At 43.7% G+C, this 27,143-nt stretch overlaps 1 protein-coding gene and 1 pseudogene across 12 annotated transcripts; one reads left to right on the top strand and one right to left on the bottom strand.

The window, feature by feature from the left end:
* Window positions 1-26,516, top strand: Mppe1 (metallophosphoesterase 1). 12 transcript variants are annotated; one of them, XM_029564320.1, is made up of 12 exons: window positions 640-842; window positions 2,207-2,290; window positions 7,294-7,375; window positions 11,395-11,784; window positions 15,503-15,611; window positions 20,039-20,142; window positions 21,347-21,421; window positions 23,333-23,492; window positions 23,641-23,709; window positions 23,787-23,909; window positions 24,623-24,763; window positions 25,780-26,516. In XM_029564320.1, exons 4-12 carry the CDS (start codon window positions 11,510-11,512, stop codon window positions 25,960-25,962), a joined length of 1,239 nt encoding a protein of 412 aa, XP_029420180.1. In that variant the 5' UTR covers window positions 640-842; window positions 2,207-2,290; window positions 7,294-7,375; window positions 11,395-11,509; the 3' UTR covers window positions 25,963-26,516. The 12 variants fall into 12 exon arrangements, with proteins under 12 accessions (XP_029420182.1, XP_029420185.1, XP_029420184.1 ...); XM_029564323.1 differs by having other exon boundaries at window positions 643-802; XM_029564322.1 differs by lacking the exons at window positions 640-842; window positions 7,294-7,375 and adding an exon at window positions 1-147.
* On the bottom strand, window positions 16,506-16,762 carry LOC103735443 (annotated as a pseudogene).
* Window positions 26,517-27,143: the final 627 nt, after the last annotated feature.

Raw genomic sequence — 27,143 nt, 5'->3', positions numbered from 1 at the left:
TCTCTCTCTCCTTAGTGCTTCAGGATCTCTGCGGCATCCCATCACGAAGGATATGCCCTATTTTCTGTGATGCTGAAGCTGCTCTCCTGGACAGAGTTTAAAAGACTACAATCTTCGGAATAGACAACCATTTTCTGCACACCTAAGGTATGCCAGCCATTTTTCTGATTTATCGTGCTGTGTCTGACTCTATAAACTATACTCAGACTTGCAGAAATGGACCAGAATTGGTTGGTTGGAAGCTAGGGTATAATCATCACTCTGCACTTATGTACTTCTTGCAACGCGGGTTAATGACTCTGGTGCAGTTTTATAGGCAGATCTTCTAAGGATTATTTAAAAAATAAGAGATGTGAGAGTAAGGTTGATCATGCCACGTTAATCTGTCATAACACTACTAACCTCGACTGAGAAGAAATAGAACCCACCACCGTAGCCATTCTGGCCGGGGTTATTTACACATCACACCTTTCCAGTGCACTTTTTCCAAGGCACCTTTGCAAGTCTCTGGAGAAGACAAAACACCCAGTCGGAGCTGGAGGCTGGCCCCGCGCAGCAGGCAGGCCGGAAGGACTCTGCACTGGAGCGCAGGAAGCAGCCCCGGCTGGCGTTGCACTTTGGCTGTAGTACGTAGCTAGCGCCACAGCAGCCGCTCTGCAGAACTCGGCCTCGCGTTCCTGGGCGCGCGGTGTGGTCCTCAACCGGCCGGTCCTCGGTCCGCGCATCACCGGCCTCGCTCGCCGCCCCTCTCCGCTTTCCCGCTCTCTGCAGCGACATCCCGGAGGCGCCGCGGCTTGGGCAGGTGGGAGGCGCAGGCGGCGCTCGGGGGACCACTGCCTCGAGTAGGTTTCCATCTCCATCTGTCCTTCCCAGGCGCCCGCCGAAGGGACCCGGCCGCGCAGCCTCAGCAGCCTGAGTTTCAGAACGCAGGCGCCGGGCCTGGGGGCCGATCGGGAGGACTTGGGGTTCAGGAGGCTACGGCGGGGTTCCGGAGCTGACCTTGGCGCCCGGCCCGGCAGATGGCCCTGGACGGGTGGCAGGACGGGGTGGGGCTTCTGGGCTTTGCTTTTATCTGTCCTGTGTGCAGCAGAGCGCCGGGGAAAGCACCGCGTATGCGCAGGTTTCTACGGCTCGGTCTCAACAGTTCAAGGGCAATTGTTGCTTATCGCAAGGAGGATTTCCTGGTCCTTTTACCAGAGCAAGTTAACCCTTAGAAAAAACAGCTTTCCGGAAATGAGGTGTTTGATGAAAGTTGTGTGGTGGTAGGGACCTCGGTAGCTGACGCATATTGAAAGAAAAACTTACGCTTTTAAAAAAGTCCACTTAAGATACAAATTTTCACATGCAAATAGTGATTGATGAGACTGGCAATAACAAGTAGGAGAGTGCATTTAAGTATTAGTTTTCATGCTGTTTTGGAGGCTGATTTAAATATTTAGTGATACCTTTGAAGTTAAAATTCGGCCAGTGAATAAAATATTTTACTTTCAGTTACAGATTGTGGAAGTTCTTTTGTAAATTTTTTATTTTTTTTGTTTTAAATGTATACTGTTTTGCTTGCATGTGTTTGCCTGCATGGTTCCCCTGGGAACTGGTGTCAGCCATCATGTGCATGCTGGAACTGAACCCAGGTGCTCTGCAAGAGCATCCAGTGCTCTTAACTCCTGAGCCATTTCTACAGTCCTGTGTGGTAATTTTTTAAAAATTTATTTTTATTTTATGTGTATGAGTTTTATGCCCGCATGTATGTAAGTGCACCTGTGTCGTGCAGTGCTTGTGGAGGACAGAAGAAGGTATGGATCCCTTAGAACTGGAGTTGGGAATGGTTGCTAGCCACCATGAGGGTGCTGGGATTCAAACCTGGGTCTTCTGCAAGAACAGCCAGTGCTCTTAACTGCTGAGCTATCTCTTCAGCCCCGGTGTGGTAATTCTTATGTGTTGGGTAGTATACCACAATGCTGTATAACTGTTTTACACAGACATATTTCATACTATAGTTTAAAAGATTTGTTTATGATGTGGAGAATTAAAAGTGCTCTCCACTGAGCTCCATTCTCAACCATAGAAAGAATGGTTCTTGGAAAACATTGGTCAGTCATTTCCCCATCTTTCTGGCTCTCTTAATTTTCATAGTCAGGTTATATGTGCATTGTTCAATAAATAAAAGCTAACTTGGCAACAAAGTACGTTTTCTGTTTTATTTCAGATGGCTGTGCTCCAACCTTGGAGAGCAGATGCCGGCTTGGAGCCTTGGTACCCAACTCCATCTACAAGTAGCACGCCTTAAAAGGTGAGGTGGTTCATTTGGCTCTCTGGGAACCAAGGGCTTCTGAGGCTGTGTGTATATATGTGTATGTGTGTGTTACTTTCTTTGTTTTAAATATAAAAGTAGTGGGTTTAAGAGTTGTGGCTTATAGATCAGTGCTTATTTAGTATGCTTGAGGTCAGGAGTTTGATTTCCAGCAACGCGCGCGCGCGCACACACACACACACACACACACACACGCACACACCCCAAGTAGTGAATTTTGATTTATATCTAAAACCAAATCCATTCCAGGCATGGTAACTTGAGCCTTTAATCTCAGCACTGCGGAGGGAGAGGCAGGCAAATCTCTGTGAGATTGAGGCCAGCCTGGTCCACATAGTGACCTCCAGACAGGCTGGGACTAGGGAGACCCTGGCAAAACAAAACAAAACACAAAGAAAAACAAAACAAAACCCCAAATCCTCAGACCTTGTTAGCTCTTCAGGTGAGTGAGTATATGCTTTCATTTTTGAGTGACTTGCCTGGAATCCCGAAGCTCGGAAGGGACACAGCTAGGATGATTTCCCAACTGGGAGACCCAGTTACTTAAATTTCTGTGTATTTCTCTTTGAAAAGAAAACTCTTTCCAAAGAGGCTCAGGGGAGGGTTGCCATTGCTTCCCCCTAGCAGCAAGTGAATCTAGCTTTTCCTTGGTAGAGCCATGTTTGGAGATGGGTGAAAAATCATGTTCTATGCACCTACTTAATACTCTTTGAACCCTTTTGTCAAAGGCAAACAGGAATAACTTTATATCTTTCTATCAGTTGCTATGATGGTAGATTTTTTAAGTCTTCAGAGACAGAACAAAACAAAAGAGTAACAGAACAAAAGAGTGATAGTCTATATACTTGTAATTCTAAAGTGTTTGAGCAAATGAGACTAAATAGAAGCCATTGTCAACATTTATTGTGTACTTATTGTGTGTATACCACATGCTGGGCATAGAGGGTGAGGTAAACAAGGTAAGGTGCTTGTCTTAAGGGGTTGACACCCTCACAGAGAGAACAGACATTTCATATCATGACCAGCACACAAGGATAACTATGTAATTAAGATGGAAACAAAACTTTCATGCCATTAACTTTACCACACCTTACCTTTACTATGAGGAGTACAGCTAACATTTCCTATTTTATCATATTTCATTTTTTAAAACTTCTGGACAGAAACCACCAAACTGATCTCATAGAAACAATAATGAGTCCATTCTGGCATGGTGAAAAGTTCTGCCACAGTGGATATTAATGAGCTTTCTCTTGATTTTCCAAGACAGGTCTCCTCATGTAGCTTAGGCTAGCCAGAACCCACTGTGTAGTCCAGACTGGCCTTGAACTCAGTATGATTCTGCTCAGATTCCTTTTCTCTCCCTCCACCCAAAGTGCTAGGATTGCAGGTTGTGCTATCTCAACTGATTGGGTTTGTTTGTTTTTACTGTAATGTGATGCACTAAGATGTATGTAGGTAGCAGGTAATATAAACCAAAACATCCCAAGGTCAGCATTCCCTAACCATGCCTTCAGTGCCTAATTTCACCCTCTTATTTTTTAAAAAATATTTAATTTGTTTTTTTTTTTTATTTTATGTGTATGAGTATATTGTTTGCATGTAGATAGGCACACCTGTGTTAGGCAACGGGTCAGAAGAGGTTGTTGGATCCCCTTGGAACTGGAGTTACAGACAGTTGTTAGCTGGCATGTGGGTGCTAGGAATTGAACTTGGATCCTCTATAAGGGTAGTCAGTGCTCATAACAGCTAAGCCATCTCTCCAAACCCCTCAGCTCCTTTATTTTACTGACCCATCAGAAAGGATCCAGAGAGATGCCTGCCTGACTTTCCATTCAAAGCCAGGCTAGGGTGTATTGTGATGTTGCACTAAGTTTTCCCCTCCCCACTGAGAGACTGGCTCTCACTCAGGGTCTTGAGGTCCTGTCGCAGACTGACAAAACCAACATAACACATTCTATTTGGGTTTTGCATAGTTTATAACATCCCGTACAGGGAGACTTACAAAGGCATGAAACACTGCCATCAGCGTGTCCCACCCCCATCTCTCCCAGTTTTTCATGTGTGGCCGATCATCCGCCATTTGCGGATATATGGTGAAGGCTCCACCCCTTTTCCCAGTGTGCTCAGCCTGGGTCTCTCCCGCCACCCCATCAATTCTAGCCTTTTGGAGGAACTTCTGGGTTACAGGAGACTATATAACATTCCTTTCGGTTTATCACTTGGTAATCTTAGTAAAACTAGCAAATTGAGCTTGGGGAGTGCAAACAATAACAGTCCAAACAATTTTGATTTTTAAGCCTAAACCTTCAAATGCAAAGGAATGCTGCTTGGTGTGGAGGGAGTTATTTCCCCTTCAGTCAGAGAATATGGTTATCCAAACCTCACATCCTCCCTAATTCATTTTGCTCTTGGAATCGGGCATCATTGTATTGAGCCTGTTGGGAGCCTTGGGATACTAAGATTTTCCTTCAAATCCAATCCTGAAACTCCCGTTTTACAGGAGGATTTATGGGCTGAGTGTAGTTCTGTAGTAGAACGAATGCTTAGCTTCAAGCCTGGGGTTCAGTCCTCAGCATCATACACGAGCAAAAAGGTAGATGAATAATTTTTTTGTCTTTTTTTTTTTTTTTTTTGGTCTTTTTGAGACAGGGTCTCTCTGTAGCCCCAACTGTCCTAGAACTCGCTATGTAGATCAGGCTGGCCTTGAACTCACAGAGATCCTCCTGCCTCTGCCTCGCGAATGCTGGGATTAAAGGCATGCGCCACCACACCCAACTTGATGAATAATTTTTAAACCACTTGCTTTGTAGATTATTTTTGTCATTCTTCACTAAATGAGATAGAAACCATGAGGCTCAGAAAGGAAAAGTGGCCTTCCCAAGGCCCCAGAGCAGAGCTCTGAATTATTTCCAGCCCATCATGGCTGCTTCAGAGGCAGCAGAGAGGAGGGGATATTTGAAGAGCAGTGGCTAGCTCTCCTGAGGGCTCTGGGATTTTTTTGTTTTTTCTTCCAAGAAGACAGGGAGCTGAAATACCCTAGGTAGGAGCCTCTCCTGCCTCTCGCTCCTGAGTCAGAAACTCTTGAGGCTCTCAAGTCTGTCCAGTTGGCCCAGGACGTGAGTGATAGAACAGCCACTTTGATCTTGATTTCCCTATGATGGAAGGAACTTCTCACTTGAAGGTACTTTTTTTTTTCTTTCCATACTCAGGATTGAGCCCAGGGCCTTGTGCATGCTAAGCAAGCACTCTACCATTGAACTATACCCCCAGCCCTTTTAGAATTTTGAGTCAGAGTTTCACTAAGTTGCTCATTCTGGCCTTGAATTTGTGGTCTTCCTGCCTCAGCCTCCTGAGTAGTGCTGGGATTACAGGCAATATCACATTCAGCTGTTGTACTGTTTTGAAAGGCGTAGTGGCCTGGATGGTGCTATTTCTAGGGCGACAGTATAATCCTTCCCCATTCCTGTTAGCTCTACACTGCTGTCTTCATTTCAGGAAGAAACAGGACATATTTTGATTTAATATTGCAGATAACATTGGGAATATTCATTCAATAAGTTTTGAATAGAGAAAGAAAAGGAATTTTGTTTAAGGATCTAGTATCAGAGGTTGTCGAAGTGGAAGGTCTTCACTCATGGTTTTTGTTTTAGTTTTGTTTTGCCTTTAAAAAATTTTTATTTATTTGTTTATTATTCATTTTTGGTCTTTTTGAGACCTTTGTCTCCCCGTAGCCACAGCTCACTTTGTAGACCAGGCTGGAACTTGCTTTGTAGACCAGGCTGGCCGTGAACTCACAGAGATCTGCCTGCCTCTGCCTCCCGAGTGCTGGGACTAAAGGTGTGCACCACCACTCCCAGCTATTATTTTTATTTTCTGTGTATGAGTGTATTGCCTGCATGTATGAAGTGTACCCATGTTGTGCAATGCCCATGGAGGTCACAGGAGGGCGTCAGATCTCCTGGAACTGGAGTTACAGACAATTGTTAGCTGTCATGTGGGTGCTAGGAACCAAACCCTGTTCTCTGCAAGAGCAGCCAGCCATTTCTCCAGCCCTTTGTTTTGCCTTTTTAGTTTAGTTTTTATTTTTAAGTTTATTTAAATTTATTTTTCTGTTTTTCTGAGACAGGGTCTCCCTTTAGCCCCAGCTAGCCTGGAATTTGCTATGTAGACCAGGCTGGCCATGAGCTCACAAAGATCTGCCTGCCTCTGCCTCCAAAGTACTGGGATTAAAGGCTACCACCATGCCCAATTTTGCCTTTTTAAAATACAGTGCCTTACTCTGTATCCCCAACTGACCTGCAACTTACCATGTGGTCCAAGCTGTCCTTTAACTTGCAGTGATCTTGCCCCAGCCTTTCAAGTGCTGGAATTACAGGAATGTACCACCAAGCCTGGTGCCTTTTCTTTTTTCCTTCACATGATCACATGACATTGGAGAGCTGATTCACATCATGAAGGTTTTCTCAAGAAAATATATGGCAGCACTAGTTAGCTAGCTTGCTCCCTGTGCCCTTTTCTGTTTTCTTTCTCTCTTCCCTCTTTTTTCCTTGCCTCCCAGCCTCCTCTGGTTGAATGGCTCTGAGTCAGGTGTTTCTGTTTCTCTGTGGAAAGAAGGTAGACATTTGAAGGCAGGGCCCAGAGTTTTCTTCTTCGCTCCGTTTGCTAGGTCCCCCCTTGTTCAGGCCTGACACCTCAGCTCCTGTGCTGTGTGGGTGGGACCTGCTGAGTGGCCTATGGGGAACCCTTGGGCTGTCTCTGGTTGTGGTGCAGGGAAGCCGGAGGCCTGAGCCTTTGTGTCCCCTCCCACCCTGACACCTGCCCTCCAACCCCAGCCTTCCTTCTCCTGGCTTACTCATCCAAAGCTCCTCTCTACTTAGTCATAACTGGTCAAACAAATGTCTGTGGTGAAAGGTGGTGGGTGTGGGAGAGCTAGGATCAAGTTGCCATTCTGCTCTTTCATTATCTTGGGAAATGTGAAGCTTGGAGTCTGGAGAGCAGCCAAGGAGGTGCCCTAAGAAGAACCTGGAAGGGCAGATTCCTCTGGATCGCCTACTGCTCCAGGTAACAAGATGTTGGGGTGTTTCAGCTGCTGTTTTGGGCCTAGCCTGTAGGAATTTAGGAGATCTTAGGCCTTTTGAAAGAAAATGAGGTGTTAAGGTCTAATAGCTGCTTTTGATGTTTGGATTGATCAGAACCAAAGACTCCAGGTGGTCCTGGGAGCAGCTTTGATATGCCTTTCTCTCTTTTTGATGAGTGCCAGCCAAGTGGGAATCCACAGTGAAGCCCCACAGCTGCTGTAACTGGCAACATCCACAGGTCTTTCTCAAGTGTGATACAGGCCAGGGGCTGTCCGGGGCTGCTGCTTTCTCTTTGGTAGGCTGACTCAAGAGGTGTAGTACAAGGAGGGCGGTCCAGGGCCACTGCTCATCCTGTTGCCTGGGCCAGTTCTGGTTTATGTTTTAAATCAAGTTTCCATCAAGTTGCATCTATGCTAAACATTCTACAAAGCTGATTAATGATTGTGGGATGTTAGACTTCTGTTAAGTCCAGTGCCAAATTATCTTGGGCTATCTTAGTCCCCTGAACAGCCTTTTATTTATTTCTTACCTTTATGTGTGACCTAACATCCCTGTGACTACTAGGTAATTCCTTTTAGACTGTGTGAACAAACTCCCTGGTTTCCACCAACCCAGAAGCTAAGAATGTCATTAGATAGCATCTGAGGCCTAATACATAGATTTCCCTGCTTTGCTGGAACCATCTACCTGATGCTTCCATGATTATATTTTAAAAGTGTCTTGATTTATAACTTTCTTTGTTCTATTACCATAACAATGTCATGAAACTGTTACCACATTGAAACATGGTATTTGGGGCAACCTGACTCTGTTCCTAGACCATGGTTCCTCGTATTTGGCTTCAGAATCATCTCTCTCATTTCCTCTGTGGTGAGAGTTGTATTTTTCTTGTCATCAATGTCATGGCCTTGTTTCTGTTAATAATGCTATTTTTTCCTACACCTTAGGCTGTCCGTAGTTGAAAGACAGCCTGTGGTGCTTCTGATCTCTTGGCATTTGTGGTTTGATTCTAGAGACAGCAGGGGTGTGAAGGATATTCTCACTTAAGAAGATAAGGTAGCAAGTGACTGACTTACCACCCAGGGCTGGGACCTGGTGATAATGACACTGGTTTTTCTTAGGAAGGATCTAGGGAAGAAGTTGATTCCACACTATATGTAAGGCTGCTTTGGACCTTCCTTAGGGAAAGAACATACTTGATAAGTAGCATGCTTGCTATAACCTCTTTATTCAAGTACTCAGTATAAGTAGTGTCATTCAAATGAAGGTAGAGCAGTGGGGGGTTGGGATGTAGCCCCGTGGGGGGTGTGTGCTGAGCAAAGTAGGCGAGAGATTATGGGCTTAATCCCCACAACCAAAACCCTAACAAAACCTGACAAGAGTCCCTAAGGCCACCCGTTTTACCCTTTTTTATCCATCCCCCCATTCACCCTGAACAACCTTAAAGTAAGGACTTAACAGTATGATATAACAATGGCAATGGCCTATCTGAATTACAGCAAGAACTTCTCATTTATCATTTCCTAAGGCAGTTTAAATTCCGTAGCAACTTCAGATACTGGCTCTAAGACCATGTTCACCCTCTTTGTTTTTATTAAAATATATTTTATTATTTTTATTTTATGTGTATGAGTGTATAGCCTGCATGTATCATGTTGTGCAATGCTCACAGTGGCCAGAAGAGGGCATCAGATCCCTGGAACTGGTGTTATGGGGTTAGCTGCCATGTGGGTGCCGTGAACCAAACCTAGGTCCTCTGTAAGAACAGCCAGTGCTCTTAACTGCTGAGCTATCTCTCCAGCCCTGGTCTTTTTTAGATAAGCTTTTCTAAACGTTTCCTATCTTCATCATGACTTATTGTAGAATCCCACAGTGAGATGTTAGGCACTTTAGTGGGGATTGGGCTTTATTCTTTATTGCGGTATTGTGGCTGTGAATAGTTCTGAAGTCTGGATTTTACGGAGATAATTGTTGACTCTGTCAATGGGTATATTCATGATACCGTGCCTATGAACCAATGCAATTCCTGGATTCATGTCTGAAAGCCAGCTCTGCAGAAATGACTTTTCTTGCTCTGTTGGCTCAATTGGGGGTCTCTGGTCACTGTGGCCTATGACTCCATGTCCTGCAGACTTTGGTGCCTCTCTGATACCTGGATTCTCTGGCCTGGAGGCCACTGTGCTTCTTGGACTCTAGTCCTGGGCACATGCTGAGGAGCCTTGAAGTAGAATGCACTTCATGGCATTTGTCAGGGCATCTTCCTACCAACTTTGCTATGTGAATGTCTCAAAAACATATGGTCTTCATAGATGCAAACAAAGTTCACCTAAGAGTCAGGATAAATCCAGAGAAGTTTCCAGGCTTCCCCCAGAGAAGGCACAAGGCCACCTGAAGTTTCAAGGCTAATTTGCACAGCAAACCCATGTTTATGGAAATGTGTATAATCTGGTGGCTGGGTTCAGTATTCACAAATGGTGGCTCTGTTCCTTTCTGACTTCTGACCTGTGACGTGTGCTTCCATGAATGTTCATTTCTTTTGTGGGAAAGCAAGGGTTGGAAAATGATGAATGCAAATCTGTCACATGTGGCTTATGAACCTGTTGATTTTTAAGGTCTAGAAGGATGGTAGTGAGTCTACTGGAAAATCAATAGACTTACATAATAATCATTATCATTTCTGTTATGTTTCTTACTTTCATACACATCCTTGGGGCTCGGTGGTTAAGAGCACTGGCTTTTTTTTTTTTTTTTTTCAGAAGAACCAGGTTCGAATCCCAATGCCCACATGGTGGCTAACAACCATCCCATAACTCTAGTTCCAGGGGATACAACACCCTCTTCTGTCTTCCTCTGGCATTGTACCACACAGGTGCACTTGCATACATGCACGCAATACAGACATCCACATAAAATAAAATAAAGCAAAAGAATACACATTGTGCTGGATAGCTTTAGTGTCAACGTGACACACCTGTGTTGAGGAAGCCTCAGCTGGGTAATTGTCCCCATTGGACCAGCCTGTAGCCATATCTGTGGGGCATCTTTTTGATTATTGAGCGATGTGAGAGGGCCCAGCCCACTGTGGGTGGTGCCACCCCTAGGCAGGTGGGCCTATATTGTATAAGAAAGCAGATTGAGCAGGGGCCAGGAGCAAGCCAGTAAGCAACATTCCTCCATAGTCTGTACTCCAGTTCCTGCCTCCAGGTTCCTGCCCTGAGTTCCTACCTTGGGATCTCTCATGAATTGTTACCTGAGAGATGTAAGCCAAATAAACCCTTTCCTCCCCAAGTTGGTGTTGGTCAGAGTATTTTGTCACAGCAATGCGGGAGCAAACTAGAACACACATCCTTTGAAAATTTACTTATTTTCATTTTATATGTATGAGTGTTTGCCTGCATTTATATAAGTGTGCCATGTGCATGCAATGCCTGCAGAGACCAGAAAAGGGCATGGGCTCCCTTAAAGCCATGGAGGTATTGGGAACTGAACCCTGATCCTGTGGAAGAGCAACTAGTGCTATTAACCGTTGAGCCGTCTCGCCAGCCCCAATATACATCCTTTTTACTTGTTTTGTTTGAGACAAGATCTTTCTATTTGTCCAGGTTGGCCTTGAAATCATCATCCTCCTGCCTCAGCCTCTCGAGGGCTGGGATTATTGGTGTATATCACCACACCTAGCTATGACAGTGAATTTTGGAGTCAGTAAAACTTCATCATCTTGGTGGGAAGAGTGTTCTAATAGCATCCTTCTGGACTATGGTCATCTAGAGACTTGAAAAGCTTGTTATTTGGGAATTTAGATAGGATTCTGTAGTTTATTTGTTTTCCTTTTGGGGAAACAAGGTCTTGCTCAGGCTGGCCTTGGATTGATAATCCTCCTGCCTCAGCCTTCTGAATAACTGAATAGTGTTCTTCTGTGCCTGGCCTATTACTTCTTAACAGGGAGGCAGCAATCCTGGAATTATTCAGGAATGAGCTCATTTCTTTTTCTTTTCCCTGTAGGTACACGGCCCAGGCCCAGATCCATCTTTACCACCCTATCCTCTTTCCACAGTTTGCTTGTGGTAGATTCTTGATGGACTGATTCTGTTCTCCTGGCAATGCCTGAGTAGGAGAAATGGCTGTGGTCAGATGGGAGCTGAGAAGACAGAATTTCTACCTGTTGAAGAGGAAGAGCTCATTGCTGTTGAAATTCACAGTTGTTGTCTTTTCTGTGCTTCTATTTTGTGAATTTTTGATCTATTACTTAGTGATCTTTCAGTGTCATTGGCCTAAGGTGAAGAGGCTAGCCCATGACCATGGGGAACAGGAGCCTGTGCTGAAAGCCATGTTTCTGGCTGATACCCACTTGCTCGGGGAGATAAGAGGCCACTGGCTGGACAGATTACGAAGGTAAGTGGTAAAGTGGGCAATCCTGGCATTAGGTAGACAGAAAAGCATGGCCCTCTGCCCAAGGCCATCTGAGTGACTATAGGTTACTACTGCTTACTGTTCTCAAAGGACAAGTAGGGGCTTTGACTTTTCCTCCTCCAATTTATTAAGCATGTATTATATTCAAAGCCACATAATTAGGGAGGGATCTGGAATGATGACTAGTTTCATGAATTTGGTGAGTCCCTGTCTCCTTGTCAGTAACCTGGTTAGTACAGGAAACATCACAGCTGTGTGAAGAATGTGCCTGCACATCCCCTGGCATCTGGAGGGTGCTGATCTTTGTTGGTAGCATCCTCTCATCTTAGCGGTGTGTGAAATGAATCCATCAGGTTTTAGGCTCCTCTGGGCATCAGGAGGCCCAGAGCAGGTGTGTAGCTGTCTCCCCAAGGGTCAGGTCTTGCCTCTCTGGCTCTGACCTGCCCTAACATTGTTTTTCCATCAGAAAGCATTTCTTGTTTTCTAACTATTTTGAATTGTAGTGCAATGTACAGCATAAGCTATCATGTTTTTAAGCAGACTGCCCCAATGACATTTGGCCTCACACAGTGCTGTGCATTTGTCACCACCATCCATATCTAGAGCTTTTCCTCCTTAAACTGAGAGTCCAACCATGAAGCACTAATTGCTTACTCTTGTCTCGTCCCTTGGTCCCTGGCAGTTGCCACTCTACTTTCTGTCTTTGTGAACATGGTGATTGCAGATATCACATGTCAGAGGACTTCTGCAGCATTTCCTTCTGTGACTGGCTTATTTCACTTAGCACATTGTCTGTCCAGGTTCACCTATATCATAGCACTTGTCAGATGCCCTTCTTAAAAACTAAATCCTATTCCCTTGTTTGGATCCCATATTTTTATTTGATTTTAAAGAAAGGATTCACTCTAGTCCTGACTGGCCTCAAATTTACTATAACCCAAACTGCCCTTGAACTTATGGAAATCCTCCTGCCTCAGCCTCCCACAAGCTAGAGTTACAGGAGTGAGCTTGGGCCAGTGAGTGTCCAGCTTGGGCCACATTTTGTGTTTCTTTTCATCTGTTGGAAGACACTGAAGTTGCCTCATCTCTTGGCTACTGTGACTAGAGCCCTCTGGCAGGCATTGATGGGGCTCTTACCAGGAGGTCAGTGATATTTTCTTCTTGCCACTGGTAACTCTGTTCCCAAGCTCCTTTTGATAGTTAACTTTCCATCACTGAAACAAAACACCTGACACAAACAGCTTAAAAGGATAAAACGTATATTTCGGTTAACAGTTGCAGAAGGTTTAGGCTCTCAGTGCTTTGCTGTGTTCTTTCTGGGCCCGAGGTGAGGCAGGGTGGTGGTGGAAGGGATGGTGGAACAGAACTACTCCAAGAACAAGATTCCCAGTGACCCACTTCCTCTAGCTAGGCTCCACCTCCCAATAAAGCATCGTACTGTGAATCCCCTAAAGACTTAGTACACTGGTGAAGTTTAAACCCTTAGGATCCAGTTATCAGCTGGCAACCAGGCCTATTACATATGAGCCTTGGGGGACATTGCGGCTCCAACTGTAACTCTCCTTACCACAGGTTACTTGTGCTCTAGAATATATTAGGTTTTTCAAGAGGCAACATCCTCAGAAACTGCAGATTTGGATGACTACTGTATTAGTTACTTTTCTGTTGCTGTGATAGAAACAACATGACCAAGGGAACTTATAAAAGGAAGAGTTTATTTAGCTTATGGTTTCAAAGGGGAAAGAGTTTACCACGGCGGGGCAGCATGGCGGCAGAGGTGGCTGGAGTAGGAGCAGAAGCTAAGCTCTCACATCTTAAAGTGGGTACAGGAAACAGAGCATGACTGGAAATCTGGCACGGCCTCTCTAAGCCCGCCCCCAGTGACGTGCTTCCAGCAAGGCCATACCTTCTAAGACCTCCCAAAACAGCACCACCAACTGGGTACAAAATGTCCAAATTTTGTCTTGGAGCCTATGAGGGACATTCTCATTCAAACCACCACAGCGACCTAACATTGGCAGGGTGTGATGTCCCCAGCATGGGTGAAAGTGGCAAGAGGAACAAAGAAAGGACAGAGGGGCTGCCAGGTCTTTCCAGGAAGAGTTTTGGTCACTGGGGGCATGAGCTAGAGAAGGCCAGAGTGAGGTTGCAGTTCCTGGGTTTTGTCTGGGCTTACAAAGGGGTCTTTACAAAGGTCAGCCCCTCTGGGCAGTTTCCCTACCCCTTTGTCACTGTTGGGGCTTTCCCACCAAGCTACCTCCAGCCCTGGAAAGACAAACCTTTAAGTAGTGATGCATATCCCGCAGTGGCTTATTTGGGGTCTGTAAAACCTACTCTGATATTTAAAGACGTTTTCCTTTATTTCTATACAGGATATAACATTCCTATTTAGAAAAGCATCATGGAGCATGCCTTAGAGAGAAGGGAAGGTTTGGGATTCTTAGGAAAATGACACCAGCTGGAGTTGGTGAGGGGAAACGGCAGCATTGAGGAGTATGGGTAGTTTAAAAATTTATTATTTATATTTTATGTGTATGAGTGTTTTGCCTGCATATGTGTAAGTGCACCCGTGTCATGCAATGCTGGCAAAGGTCAGAAGAGGGTGTCAGATCCCCTGGAACTGGAGTTATGGATGTTTGTTAGCTGCTATGTGGGTGTTGGGAACCAAAACTGGGTCCTCTGCAAGAGCAGCCAGTGCTCTTAACAGCTGAGCCATCTCTCCAACTCCAAGTATGGGTAGTTGAACACTTAGTGTGTGCCTGTGCTGTGCCAGGCACTTAACACTTTCTAATTTAGTCCTGTAACTGTAGAGGCAGGTGCTTTCTATTTTAAATAAGGAAATTAATTCTTTGGAGACCAGACTTCTATATAGTCCAGTCTAGCCTTGAACTCATGATCCCCCATCTCTTCCTCCTAGAGCTGGGATAACAGGAGTGTACCACTATGTTGGCAATGGAGGTGGGTGGTCTTAAAATCCTTACTTACTAAGGAAGAAAGTGGGAATCAGAAAGTAGGCATATTCTCAAGCCTTCACTCAGCAATAGGGGGAGCTGGGCTTTTAAGCCATTGTTTGTCAGATCACACATCCCAGAAATCTTTTCATGTACTTGTGAACTCACCTTCAAGATGATTACTCATATATCTGAAATCCACTGTATTTACGGTTGATATTTCTTTTTTCATTTCTCCCTAACTCTGAAGTTGAAGTCTTTTTAGGAAGTGAAGCTTGGGCTGGAGATGTAACTCAGTGGTAGAGCACTTTGCCAGCATGCACAAAACATGGCTCTGTCCCAATCCCTAACACCACAGAAAACAAAAACAGAAATATGAAACAGGTTGCATGCCAACTTCTCAGTGTCTTGCACAGAAGTCTGAACTGGGCCCCTCTCTGGAAGCTGTGTTAAGTTTTCTCATTGGTTGTTGCTCCATGAACTGATGGCTTTAGGGTGCAGTGTGAGGCCTAACTGGACGCCACACAGAGGAACCCAGCATTTGAGGGTGGGGGAGGGATGGCCTGACATTCCCCACATTTGATTAGATGTAGACTCATTGGCTGTTTCAAAGCTGAGGGTTGGGAAACAGGACTAGGACCATGGGAGATGAAGAATGGGACCATATAATTCACATTTTCAGTGACTCAGAAGGCACAAGAAATCTCCAAGAAACAGAATGATTCACTCATTTTTCTGTTGTCTTTAAGGGAATGGCAAATGGAAAGGGCCTTTCAGACAGCCCTGTGGTTGCTACAACCAGAAGTCGTCTTCATTTTGGGGGATATCTTTGATGAAGGGAAGTGGAGCTCTGCCAAGGTAGGATTCAAATTCTGCTTAGTTCTGATGTTGGATATGTGTAGTCCCATGGCTGGATGTAGCTCAGCAGTAGAATGGGTGCTTAGCACGCATGAAGCCCTTAGTTTGGTCCCTAGCACCCCCTCCCCCAAAGAATAGTCTATGTTGAAAACTGTGTCCAGTGCTCTATTTATGTAGGAAATATGTTATTTGCCAGACATCATTTCTTTAATTGGAATGCAGTCCTAGAACCTCCTGGGAAATGTAGAAATAGGTAGGATGGTGCGATTTCAGTTGTCACCAATATTACAAGATACATGCTGAAATAGACATTTAACTTCAAATACTTGTTTTCTTCCTTTGGTGGTTGAAGGGATTGAACCCAGGGCTTTGTGCATGCCAGGCAAGCGCTATACCACTGAGCTATGTTCTAGCCCCTAACTTTACCTTCTTAATTCTACCTTATGGGAATTGGGCTATAAAAGTTACTTGCTGCTACCCTCTGAGTTTCTTTCTTCTGGTGAGAGTTGAAGGATCCTCGTGGATGTGGTGTGAGGTTCCTCTGCCTTCAGGGGGCCCGAGACCCCTGCCAGATATTGGGATAAAGTAAACCTTTTCACAAACCAAGGAGAAAGGCTGTTTCACTTTAGCTTTCAGAATGCTTTGCTTATTATGTTTTTTTTTAAATCAAAATAACTATAATTTTTGTTCCACTAGCTACTTCAATATACGTAAAATCAGTTAACCAAAAACATTTTATTTTTTAGTTTTAAAAAAAACACAAACTTTTTTCAAGTAACCATGATTAGTTTAGAAAAATGGGTGTACATCTTCAAAGTATTTCCCTTTAACGGGAAACTTAGCATTATTGAATCTAAACATTAAAGGCAAAAGAACAGAATCCAGGAAATCCATTCATACTTCAGGCCCTTCTCCTCTAGGAACCAGCATTGTTATATTATTTCCATTTAGCAAAATCTGATCTAATTTAGTGATCCTTCTGGTGTGATTTCAAACTCTGTGACACCTTCCAGCACCATATTGACAAAGTCATCAAATCCTACAAGTGTGCTGACAATTTCTTTATCACTTTTCATTATAATGTGAATTCATGATCCTACACACTTGTCCACAAGCTCTAGAGGCAGGAGCTGCGAGGGGTTAGCGGTAGTGGTAGCTGCTGTGGCCATGCCGGAAATCACTTATTACATTCTTAGAATGAATGAAAAGGAACTTCTTGCTGTTGCTTTAAAAATTCTCAGCCACTAATGGTTTTTGGAAGGGATTTTATTTGGGGATTATTAAAAACAATCCATTGACATTTGCAAGAACCAAAAGCTGTACAAAAAAGTCTGGAGCAGCTGAGAAGGCGGCTCTGTAAGTAAAGGCACTTTTCGGCCAAGCCTGATGATCTGAGTTCATCCCCAAATCCCACATGGTGGAAGGAGAGAACCAACTCTGACCCTCCACCGTGTGCATATACATAAGTAAATTAGTCTAAAAAAATTTTTTTTTCAAAAAAGGTCTTGGCTTGGCTCTAAACCTCCTGTCTACACAATTGTAATGTTTATAAAGAGTAGTTTCTAATTAAGCATGACTAGAAATGCTCTATGTAAAAGCAACTAGATATACCATGAGATAGGCCATATATGTTGCTTTTGCATATTAACAGCAACAGCTTAAGATTTCTAAACTTGCTATTCTGATTTTATGTTATTCTAATTTTAAACATTTGTTAAGGTAAAATCTATACATATTTTGAAGGATTCTTAACTATCCAGCTTATTTCCTTAGGTTATGCCATGTTTAAAACTTTTAAACTAAAGTTGAATATTATCTAGAATAGTTTTTTCTTCCTACCTTAAGGTTTTTGTCCAATTGATATTTTGGGGCTTATCACAATGAGAACTAAACTAATGTAAATCTGAAGCTTCAATAGGTAAAGCAAATGTCAGAATAATCTGGACATATTTACTATTATGGTTTCAAACTGCAGCAGCCTCCCCCCTCTCCAACAGGGTCTCAGGGACTTTGGATTTCTCAAGCCCCTGAGAAAAGGGAACTGAGCTGATAAGCACCTTGGCCTTTGAAGTCAAGGGAAGCAGACTCTTCTAAGAGGCAGCCTGCCTTTCCTTTGATTTCTGAAGACAAGATAAGCAGATTCTACCTGTTAACCAGAGATTTTAGGAGCCGCTTTAGTACAGCAGCTTTTCCCTTATCTTAAGGGGACAAAAAAATAAACACTTTCTGACCCAGATCCTGGCTGGCAGACGGAACAGAGCCAGTTTTACAAGCCCCGCTTTTCCTGCCCCCCCCCGCCCCCATCACGCCTGATTTTTCCCCAAAATCTCCCCACCTCTGCACCCTGAAGCCCCCATATATAAGCCGAAGCTCACAGTCTGTGGGCTGACATTTTCCCTTCTCTGAAGGGAACGTGTCCCGTGCAAAATAAAGCTCTATCCCATTGAGAGTTTTATCTGTGTCTTGGTGCTTCCTCCTCTATTCGTTTGTTCTCCGGCAACTTTTTACCTATCATTTACTGCAATATGTCTCATCTGTCTTCCCTTCTCCCAGCTCTCCTGAGTTATCAGTCTCACAGTGTTAGCCATAGGGAAGTGCGGATTCTGAAGGATAGTGCCATCCTCGGCTTAGCTGACATATGATAAGGTTTACTTGACCTTTCCTGGATCTGTTCTTACAGTTCATCCAGACCAGAGATAATTCTTAAAATAGTGAAATGAGGCAGAGTAGGAGGAGAAGGGAAACTGGACTGTGAGATGGCTTAGCGAGTGAAAAAAGGTGCTTGTCTCATAAGTCTGATGCCTGAGTTTGATCCCCGGATCCCACAGTAGAAGGAGAGAACTGACTCCTGAAAGTTGTCCCCTGATCTCCACACATGTGCTATAACATGTATCCACATGAAACACACACACACACATTAATAATAATAATAATAATAATAATAATATAAAAAATAAATATAAACAAAGACAAGGGAAATCAGGGGGACTTGTGAAGGGAACCACATCTGGGTTGTATTTCTCACTGGCTGAGATCAAGAACTTCAAAACAACTGACAAAATCAGGGGAAACTAGAGATCTCAAATAAAAATATTAAACCAGCAAATGAACCATGTTTGCTTAGGGCTAGATGGCATGTGACCTTTGAGGTTAACTATCAACACTCCTCTGTCATCACTAAACCCAAACAGTGCCCCGCATTAACTACCTTATAATTTCATTCACTAAAGAAAATCTCAGTTGTTAAAAATTTTTATTTTTGAGACTGTGTCTTGCTGTGTTACCCTGGCTAGTCTGGAATTCACTACAAAGACCAGATTGATCTCAAACTTGAATTTACAGGTGATTCTCCTGCCTCTGCCTCTTGTATGCTGGGATTACAAGCATGTACTGCCATTCCTTAAACTGGAAATTCTTTAAGATGAGAAATACATAAACTAGTTCAGGTTTAATTTACCTAATTTTTTTTTTTTTTGAGACAGGGTCTCCCTCTAGCCCCAGATAGCCTGGAACTCACTATGTAGTGCTCACTATGTAGAACTCACTCCAGAGTGCTGGGATTAAAGGCATGTGCTCCCATGCCTGGCTATTTCACCTAATTTTAAATGTTAACTTTAAAACATGGCTTGATCTTTGGTCCTAGTTGTAAATTTCATCCTTTGACTATGTGACTTCAGAAGCCTCAAAAATCATACACATAGCTATTAATAAGACATTATTCTTCTTAATGCCTGCTCTTTAAATCTAAACCATGTACTATCTCCTATCTCTACTTAATAAACCTAACTCTAGAGCTGGGCATGGTGGCCCATGCCTTTAATCCTAGCACTCAGGAGAGGCAAAGGCAGGTGGACCTCTGGACCTCTGTGAGTTTGAGGCCAGTCTGGTCTATATAGTGAGTTCCAGACCTGCCAGGGATACATAGTGAAACCCTGTCTCAAAAAACTAACCAACTCTTTTGGTCTTTTTGAGACTGGGTCTCCTATAGCCCCAGCTGGCCTGAAACTCATGTAGACCAGGTTGGCCTTTATCTTATAAGAGATCCACTTGCCTCCAAATCTTTTTTTTTTTTCCCCAGACAGTGCCTCCCTGTAGGCCCAGCTGGCCTGGAACTAGCTATGTAGACCAGGCTGGCCTCACAGAGATCCACCTGCCTCTGCCTTCTGAGTGTAAAATTCTTTTCTGTGGCATAAGTCAAGATCCTGACTTCCCTGAATATCGATCCATAAGTGGGAAATTCCTCAGCTACAGTAGCAGATCCAGCTGCATTACCCACAACTGCTGATAGACACTGTCTTGGAGAAAGATAGAAAAAACTTTTAACTTTGCCTGGTGAAGTGCCTTTTCAAATAAAAAAAATAGTATTCTATTTTTTTGCCACAGGAAAGCGGGATTGTGGCCCTCAGTCATGGTTCTTGTTCCCTTAGGCCTGGGAAGATGATGTGCAGCGGTTTCAGAAGATGTTCAGACTTACCAGCACTGTTCAGCTGAAGGTGGTTGTTGGCAATCATGACATCGGCTTCCACTATCAGTAAGTAACCCAGCATGCCTCTCAGAGAGTGCTTGCTAAACCATTACAGTTTAAAGGTGCTAAAATTCAGGGGGAAAGCCTTGCTGGTGCTTTATTAAAGAAATCTGTTTTCCTCCAAAGATGTTTGCTCTGGACTGGAAGCTCCTGAAGAAATTTAAAAAATCTAGCTGGGTGTGGTGGCACACACCTTTAATCCCAGCACTCAGGTTTATCTCTGTGAGTTCAAGGTCAAGCCTGGTCTACATAGTGAGTTCAGGCCAGCTGGAGCTACAGGGAGGCCCTGTATCAAAAAAGACCAAAAAGAAATTTAAAAAATCTTGGCATATATCACACCCTTAAGTATCTGTGGCATGAATGAATTGTATGTGCGTAAGTATCTAACTTGAAACAATTTATGCATTTTTGTTTAAAATAAAAAATATTTTATTTATTGCATTAGTATGTGCGTGTGTGTGACAGCACACATGTGAAGGTCATAAGACAGTTGCTGGAGTTGGTTCTCTCCTTCCAACATGTGGATCCTGGGGATCAAACTTAGGTTGCCAGGATTGGGTTTGGCAGCATGTGCCTTTACGAGATGAGCCATCTCACTGGTCTTATATTTTGGTTTTTGAGACAGAATCTTCCTATAGCCCCCATTTGGCCTGGAACTCACTATGTAGACCAAGCTGGACGCCACCTCACAGAGATCCACCTCCCACTGATTCCCAAGTACTGGGATTAAAGATGTGTTACCACCATGCCCTGATATTTTTGTTGTTGTTTGTTTTTGAGACATCATCTCACTAAGGTAGTTCAGACTAGCCTTGAATTTGCAACCTTCTTGCTTCAGCTTCTGGATTGAAATGTACATTTAATGACCAACAGTTTATTTTTAAGTCAGTAGCTCCCTTTATATAGTTCTGTGCTGCTTATGTGCCAAACACTTAAAATACTTGACTTCCAATCTATTATGAACTCAGTCTTTTCTGTGGTTTTGTTAGTTTGCTCATTGTTCCACTGAGGGCACTGCAGTCCTAGGGAGCTCAGTAACTTGCCTCATGGTAAGTAGTGGAGCTGAGATTTGAACCTTGATTGCCTGGGACTAGTTAGAGCCCTTAACTAATAATACCACACCTTAGAAGTTAATTTTCATGTTAATGGTAACTTCAAGGTTCTAAGACAGCTTAATCTGAAAGATGTTTCTCTTTATAATTGGCTATAGGATGAGCAAATACAGAATAAAACGATTTGAGAAAGTGTTCAACTCTGAAAGGCTGTTTTCTTGGAAAGGCGTTAAGTGAGTATTATTTGTAAGTTCTTGAGTCCTTGGAAACTTTTTAAAATGAGGTTCTGGGAGTGGAGCTCAGGGTCTTGGATTTGCTAAGCATATACTCTACTACTGAGCCACACTACTACACCCCACCCCCGCCTTGCCCCCAGCTCAAACAGAATTTTCAAAGGTGATTGCCATACTTGGTCAGACCCATATTGTGTGTAACTTTGTCTTATTTGTTGATAGTCATTGTGGGAGTTGACAGATGGGAAACTTAAAACCATGCACTCTGCCCAGCCACTCATGGGCAGAAGATTCTGCCTGCACTATTTCCAGCCTACTTTGTAAAGGTGCTTTTGCGGCTCTTTTTGTTTTGTTGTTGCAGACAGGGTCTTGCTGAGTTGCCCATTCTTGTCTCAAATTTCTGGGCTCAAGTGATCTACTTGAGCCTCTTGAGAAACTGGGACTGCAGACATGTGCCACTGTGCACAGCTTAGAGCACCTTTTAAAAAAATTTTATTTATTTATTTTATGTGTATGCGTGTATTGCCTGCATGGAGGTAAGTGCACCCATGTCATGCAATGCCGTCTCTTCTGAGAGGCCGTCGGATCCCCTGGGACTGGAGTTATGGACAGTTAGCTGCCATGTGGATATTGGGATTCGAACCCAGGTCCTCTGTAAGAACAACCATCTCTCCAGCCCCTAAAAAAGCTTTTTATTCCATCAAAATATATTTGTATCATTTTACGAAGGCTGCTTCCATCATCACAGTATCCTGGCATTTGGTACCAAGAGTCTTCTAAGTGTTTGTGTAGCTTTCTGGGTCAGCTTTGACTTTTAGAGCATCCTAGCCCTTAGTCTGGTCATTGGTGCGTCCACTCCAGGGCCACTCCAGACCTTTTCTGGATTCTGTTGACAATGCAACCTGCAAGACTGTGCCCTGCCCTGGAGTGGAGAGAGGTGGAGGAGGAAGTCTTTTCTGTCTTAGTTTTTTCCCTTCTGTGGGTCCCAGAACTCTGTTGACTGAACTACAGCAGCTCCTGGGCTACAAGTGAGACCATTGCTGTAAAGTGCCTGGAGATTAAGTACTGTGGGTTCCCCATCAACACTCCTCCTGTCCACCCCCAATGACTCTGCTTTCTAGCAGTACCTTCCTTTCCTGCATAACCACGGGGTCCTGATATCACTGAGTCACTTCCCCCCTAAATGTAGTGCTCTAGAAATTAAACATGCGATTGTGATCACTTGATTACCTGCTCTTTATACTGAAAATTGTTTAAAATTTAAGTAGTCTACTGACAGGTACCTTTCCCATGTCTAGGTGGTATATGCATAGGACACAAAAGCATATTTTAGCAGCAGTTCATATAACAAAGGTAGAGGCTAGTCAAACTTGACTTCAGTATCCTGGTTAGGGATGACCTAAGCCCAGTCAGAAGCAATTGGCACTGATTCTTCCCTGCTGAGTGGGTGTCCCATGCGTATCAGAGCCTTCCTGATGAATATGTGAGCTCCTGGGTCCACTCTAATGTTCATTGTTCCATGCACCTGCTGTGATGTTTCATTAACTTTTTACCACCAGCTGATGGTGTGAGCTTCCTGGCCTATCATCACCTGCACAGGTGAGACACAGGCGCAATAACTTGACCAAGGACATGTTTCTAACTGGATGCTAGGTGATGGCGGCGGGGGCAGTCAGACCTCAGGGTTTCTGTCAGTGGCATTTCCTCAAGTTACATGTTAGTCTCACCTTTCAGTTGGAGGAAGAGAAATAACCCCAGCTTCTTCCTATCTTGGCTACAACTTCCAGTAATGCTATTTTTCTTTTGTTAGTATTAACTCACAAAACAATATAGCTGAGATTAGGCTGCCCTGGGCTGGTTTCTTCATGCTTTGGATGCTTAATGTTGTTTCTGTGGGGACAATGGGACAAGCTCACACAGGTGCCCAAGGCTTGACCTTCCGCCTGCTCCTGTCTGCCTCAGTTTTGTGATGGTCAACAGCGTCGCGATGGAAGGGGATGGTTGTAGCATCTGCTCTGAAGCAGAAGCTGAACTCCTGGAGATTTCTCATAAACTGAATTGCTCTCGAAAGGTAGGAGACCCAGCTGATCAGCACAGGCCTCTGCTCTCAAAAGGCAGGCACTATAGCCTGTGTGCTTGCTGTTAGTCACCCAGCTCCCTTTCCCTCCTCCACTGGATGCTCACTAAGTTTGCTGGGTTAACAGCTGACTTCTAACCAGCAGGTGCAGGGATCCAGCCACTGTGAAGGTGGGCAGCGTCTCCCCTCGTCGGCCCCAGTGTTGCTACAGGTGAGCTAGGGGAGGAAATTGAATAGGGCCATCTAGGCTTCTGAGAATACTGTTGACGCCACTTTAATCCTGAACAGCACTACCCGCTCTATCGGCCCAGTGATGCTAATTGCTCTGGCGAAGATGCAGCTCCCCCAGAGGAAAAGAACATTCCATTTAAGGAGAAATATGATGTGCTTTCTCGGGAGGCTTCCCAAAAGGTGCAGTGTGTGGTGATGTGACCTCATGCCAGTGTGGCTCTCCCCTAATTAAACTTCCACAGTACCATGTGGGGACAGTGTGCTCAGTGGAGCACACAGGGCCTTTGTAATTACCAGCTGTAGGAGGGGGAGGGCTTGACACGATTCGATTGCTTTGTTCCTTTTCTTTTTGGGGTAGATCTACTATTTCCTAATCTCCAGCCAATAATGCTCAGCTAATCTTTAAAAGTTTTTCATCAACTTAAATGGTTTGGGAGGTGTAAATGAAACTTGAGTCCAGTTTTGGGGGATTTAATTAGAAAAGTACTTTCTTAAGTATGTACATTTAATATGTATATTTAAGAAAAGTATACATAATAATATATAACATTTATATACTATAAATATATAGCATATAAAATGTAAATATATAAATATGAATATGTAAGTATAAAATGTAAACTATAAATATATTTAAAACACAAATATACTGTGGAGTATATTTATGAAACAAAGTCATAAAAATAAGATAGCAAATATATAAAAATCTGTGATAGGAAGAGTAGATTCTGAGTGTAACAGGGGTCTGAAGCAGAGATAAGCCAGTCCTCCATAACAAGGATTAGCATCTATTTGAATGGGAGAGTGACCCAGCCAGTGGTCCTGGAAGAGCCATGGGGGTATCACCACCAGTCTAAGTACTAAATGCCTACCTGTGTTTCCTTGGCTGCCAGCTTCTGTGGTGGCTTCAACCGCGCCTGGTCCTGAGCGGCCACACGCACAGCGCCTGCGAGGTGCTCCATCCCGGAGGAGCCCCCGAGGTGAGCATCCCATCTTTCAGTTGGAGGAACAGAAACAACCCCAGCTTCATCATGGTAACGTAAAAGTTTATTTTTTGTCAGAAAGCTTTCATAAGTATTGAAATCAACACAGTAATCAACTATTTAATTGCTGCAATCTGTAAAAATATACAAAATCCAGAAATAAATTGCTCTCTTTGCATTCTGAGTTCGATATGCTGCCCGTCTCTAGTCACCTGTTGGGGAACACATAAGTAGAACATGGCTTGGGTGGTGAGGGGCAGCTGCCAGAGTTATCCTTCGAGAGGAAGGTGGAAGCCCCCATGTTACACTGAGGAGTGGTTAGGTTTCTAAGGAGAGACTTGCTTACTCATTAGCATACTCAGTCACCTCACATTTCCTAAATGTGCCCGTCAGACAGCATTTTCAAGTTGGTGAAAGATGTTGATTCAATAAATGACCACCTGACGTTTTAGCACCTTCTTGTTAGCCATGAATTCCTACACCCAGTTTTTATGCTCTTCTACAGTTCTACTTACAAAAAGGTGGGGGTCCCTTGTGTTTTCAAGTTCAAAGTATGTGAAAACATTTGCTACTGTGATGCCATGTTGCAAACTGCCTACAAACAGCTCACGGAGACGCAAGGGCATCTAATATGCACAGTTAATATACATATTAACTATTCTGTGCAACTGAGTGCCTGCTCAAGTGACAGGAAAGCACTCTTGTATTCCTGTTTGTCCAGGACTGTTGCCTCTTGGGCTCCATGCCCCTCACTGGGTCTCTTAGGGGCTGCCTGCTGTTTGAGGGATGTTTTAATGGAGGGGTCGGCATTCCAGACCAGCTCTCCAAGCCATTGTGGCTTCGGCTTTGTGTGTATGTGTGTGTGTGGGTGTGTCTGTGTGTGTGTGTGTGTGTCAGTGCCTGTGGTTGGTGGTGACTTGTTAGCCCCTTGGTCTTGATGACACATGCTCTTCCCTTCTGCCCTACTTGAGGGAACTCTAGAAGACATCCATTCCTGTATTGTCTCTTAGTTGGACTGCTGTACCTGGGACTCACACTGCAGCATAAACTTTCCATTTCTTCCCCAGGGCAGCCTGACGTCCACAGATTATGCCCTCTCCAAGTGCTACCTCCCGTTTGAGTGCACAGTGCTGACCACCTACTGTGCAGCCGCTGGCTTCCTTGTGATCCTTATCTTAGCTCACTTTGAGTTTTCAGCCTCATCTTTTCTGTTTGGTTGGAAACAGAGGAGAATGCACATGACAAGATGAAAAGCAGGTGCTTGTTGCATATGGTAATATATATCAGAGCCAAAGACAGAACTTGAAGCAACGTTCCTGTTAGTCAAGACAGAGAACAAATCTTGGCTGTCCTTGCACACATCAGAATCTTTTGATGCCAGTGACTGCAGAATAAATAGTTGACTGTCCTGTCTCATGCTCTAAAAGGGAACATGTACTCTACAGCAAATTTGTGTTTTCATTTTATCAAATATATGTATAATCAAAGGTTGCACCTGTACAGTATGTAAATGTTATGGACACTGTCACTCGCATGCACAACACACAGCCCTTGCTTCCCCAGGAAGGACCCAGCCGCTCTGGTACACGCTGTGCAATGTGTGCACATCAAAATGGGTTGGTCTGTCTCTCATCAAGGTGGATTTCAAATTCCTATATAGTGTGGAGTTGTGCATGTAAAAGTATAGATTCAGTGTGCCAGGAACATGTGTTTTAAAAGGCTTTCTGTGCTAATGAAATCAGACATTTAGATAAATGTAATTTTCTCTCCAGGAAACTATGTTGTCACATTGAATTTAATGCCTGTTGATGATCAAAAATTGAAAAAAAAATGGAGGAGTACATGGATTTTTGTATTTAAAAATAAATGGCATAATAATTTTAGTCCAATAAAGCCCATTTTTTTTTCTCTTTAAGAGCCCATATTTTATTTTGTTTGAAGCCAGGACCTTATGCATACTAAGCATATACTCTATCACTGAGTTATAGTCCCAGCCCCCATCCAGCTTTTTTGTTTGTTTTTGAGGCAGGATCTCCCTGTAGACCAGGTTGACCTCAATCTCACAGAGATCCGCCTGTCTCTGCCTCCTGAGTGCTGAGATTAAAGGCATGCACCACTATACCTAGCAGCTTTCTTTTTGTTTACTTTGAAAGTGCAAGGAGAACAGAAAATCATTTTTATTTTATGTCTGGGTTCAGATGCAAGTTTCATGTAGTGATGGAGAATGGCCCAGGAAGACAGCAGTGGCGTGCTGAAGAACGCACTGTACTGACTGTCTGTAAAGTTGCCATCCTTTCATGGAAGAGCGTGCCAATCAGGATGAGTTTATTAAACATTATACAATGCTGATTTAGAGCGTAAACTGGAAATGACTAAAAGGATGAAGTAATGCAGACTGTCACATCTTTGTATTGTTGAAAATTTAACTTTG

Source organism: Nannospalax galili, unplaced genomic scaffold (assembly GCF_000622305.1).
Source record: "Nannospalax galili isolate Female #2095 unplaced genomic scaffold, S.galili_v1.0 scaffold155, whole genome shotgun sequence".
Taxonomy (NCBI): Eukaryota; Metazoa; Chordata; class Mammalia; order Rodentia; family Spalacidae; genus Nannospalax; species Nannospalax galili.
This window is presented reverse-complemented; position numbering and strand designations above follow the sequence as displayed.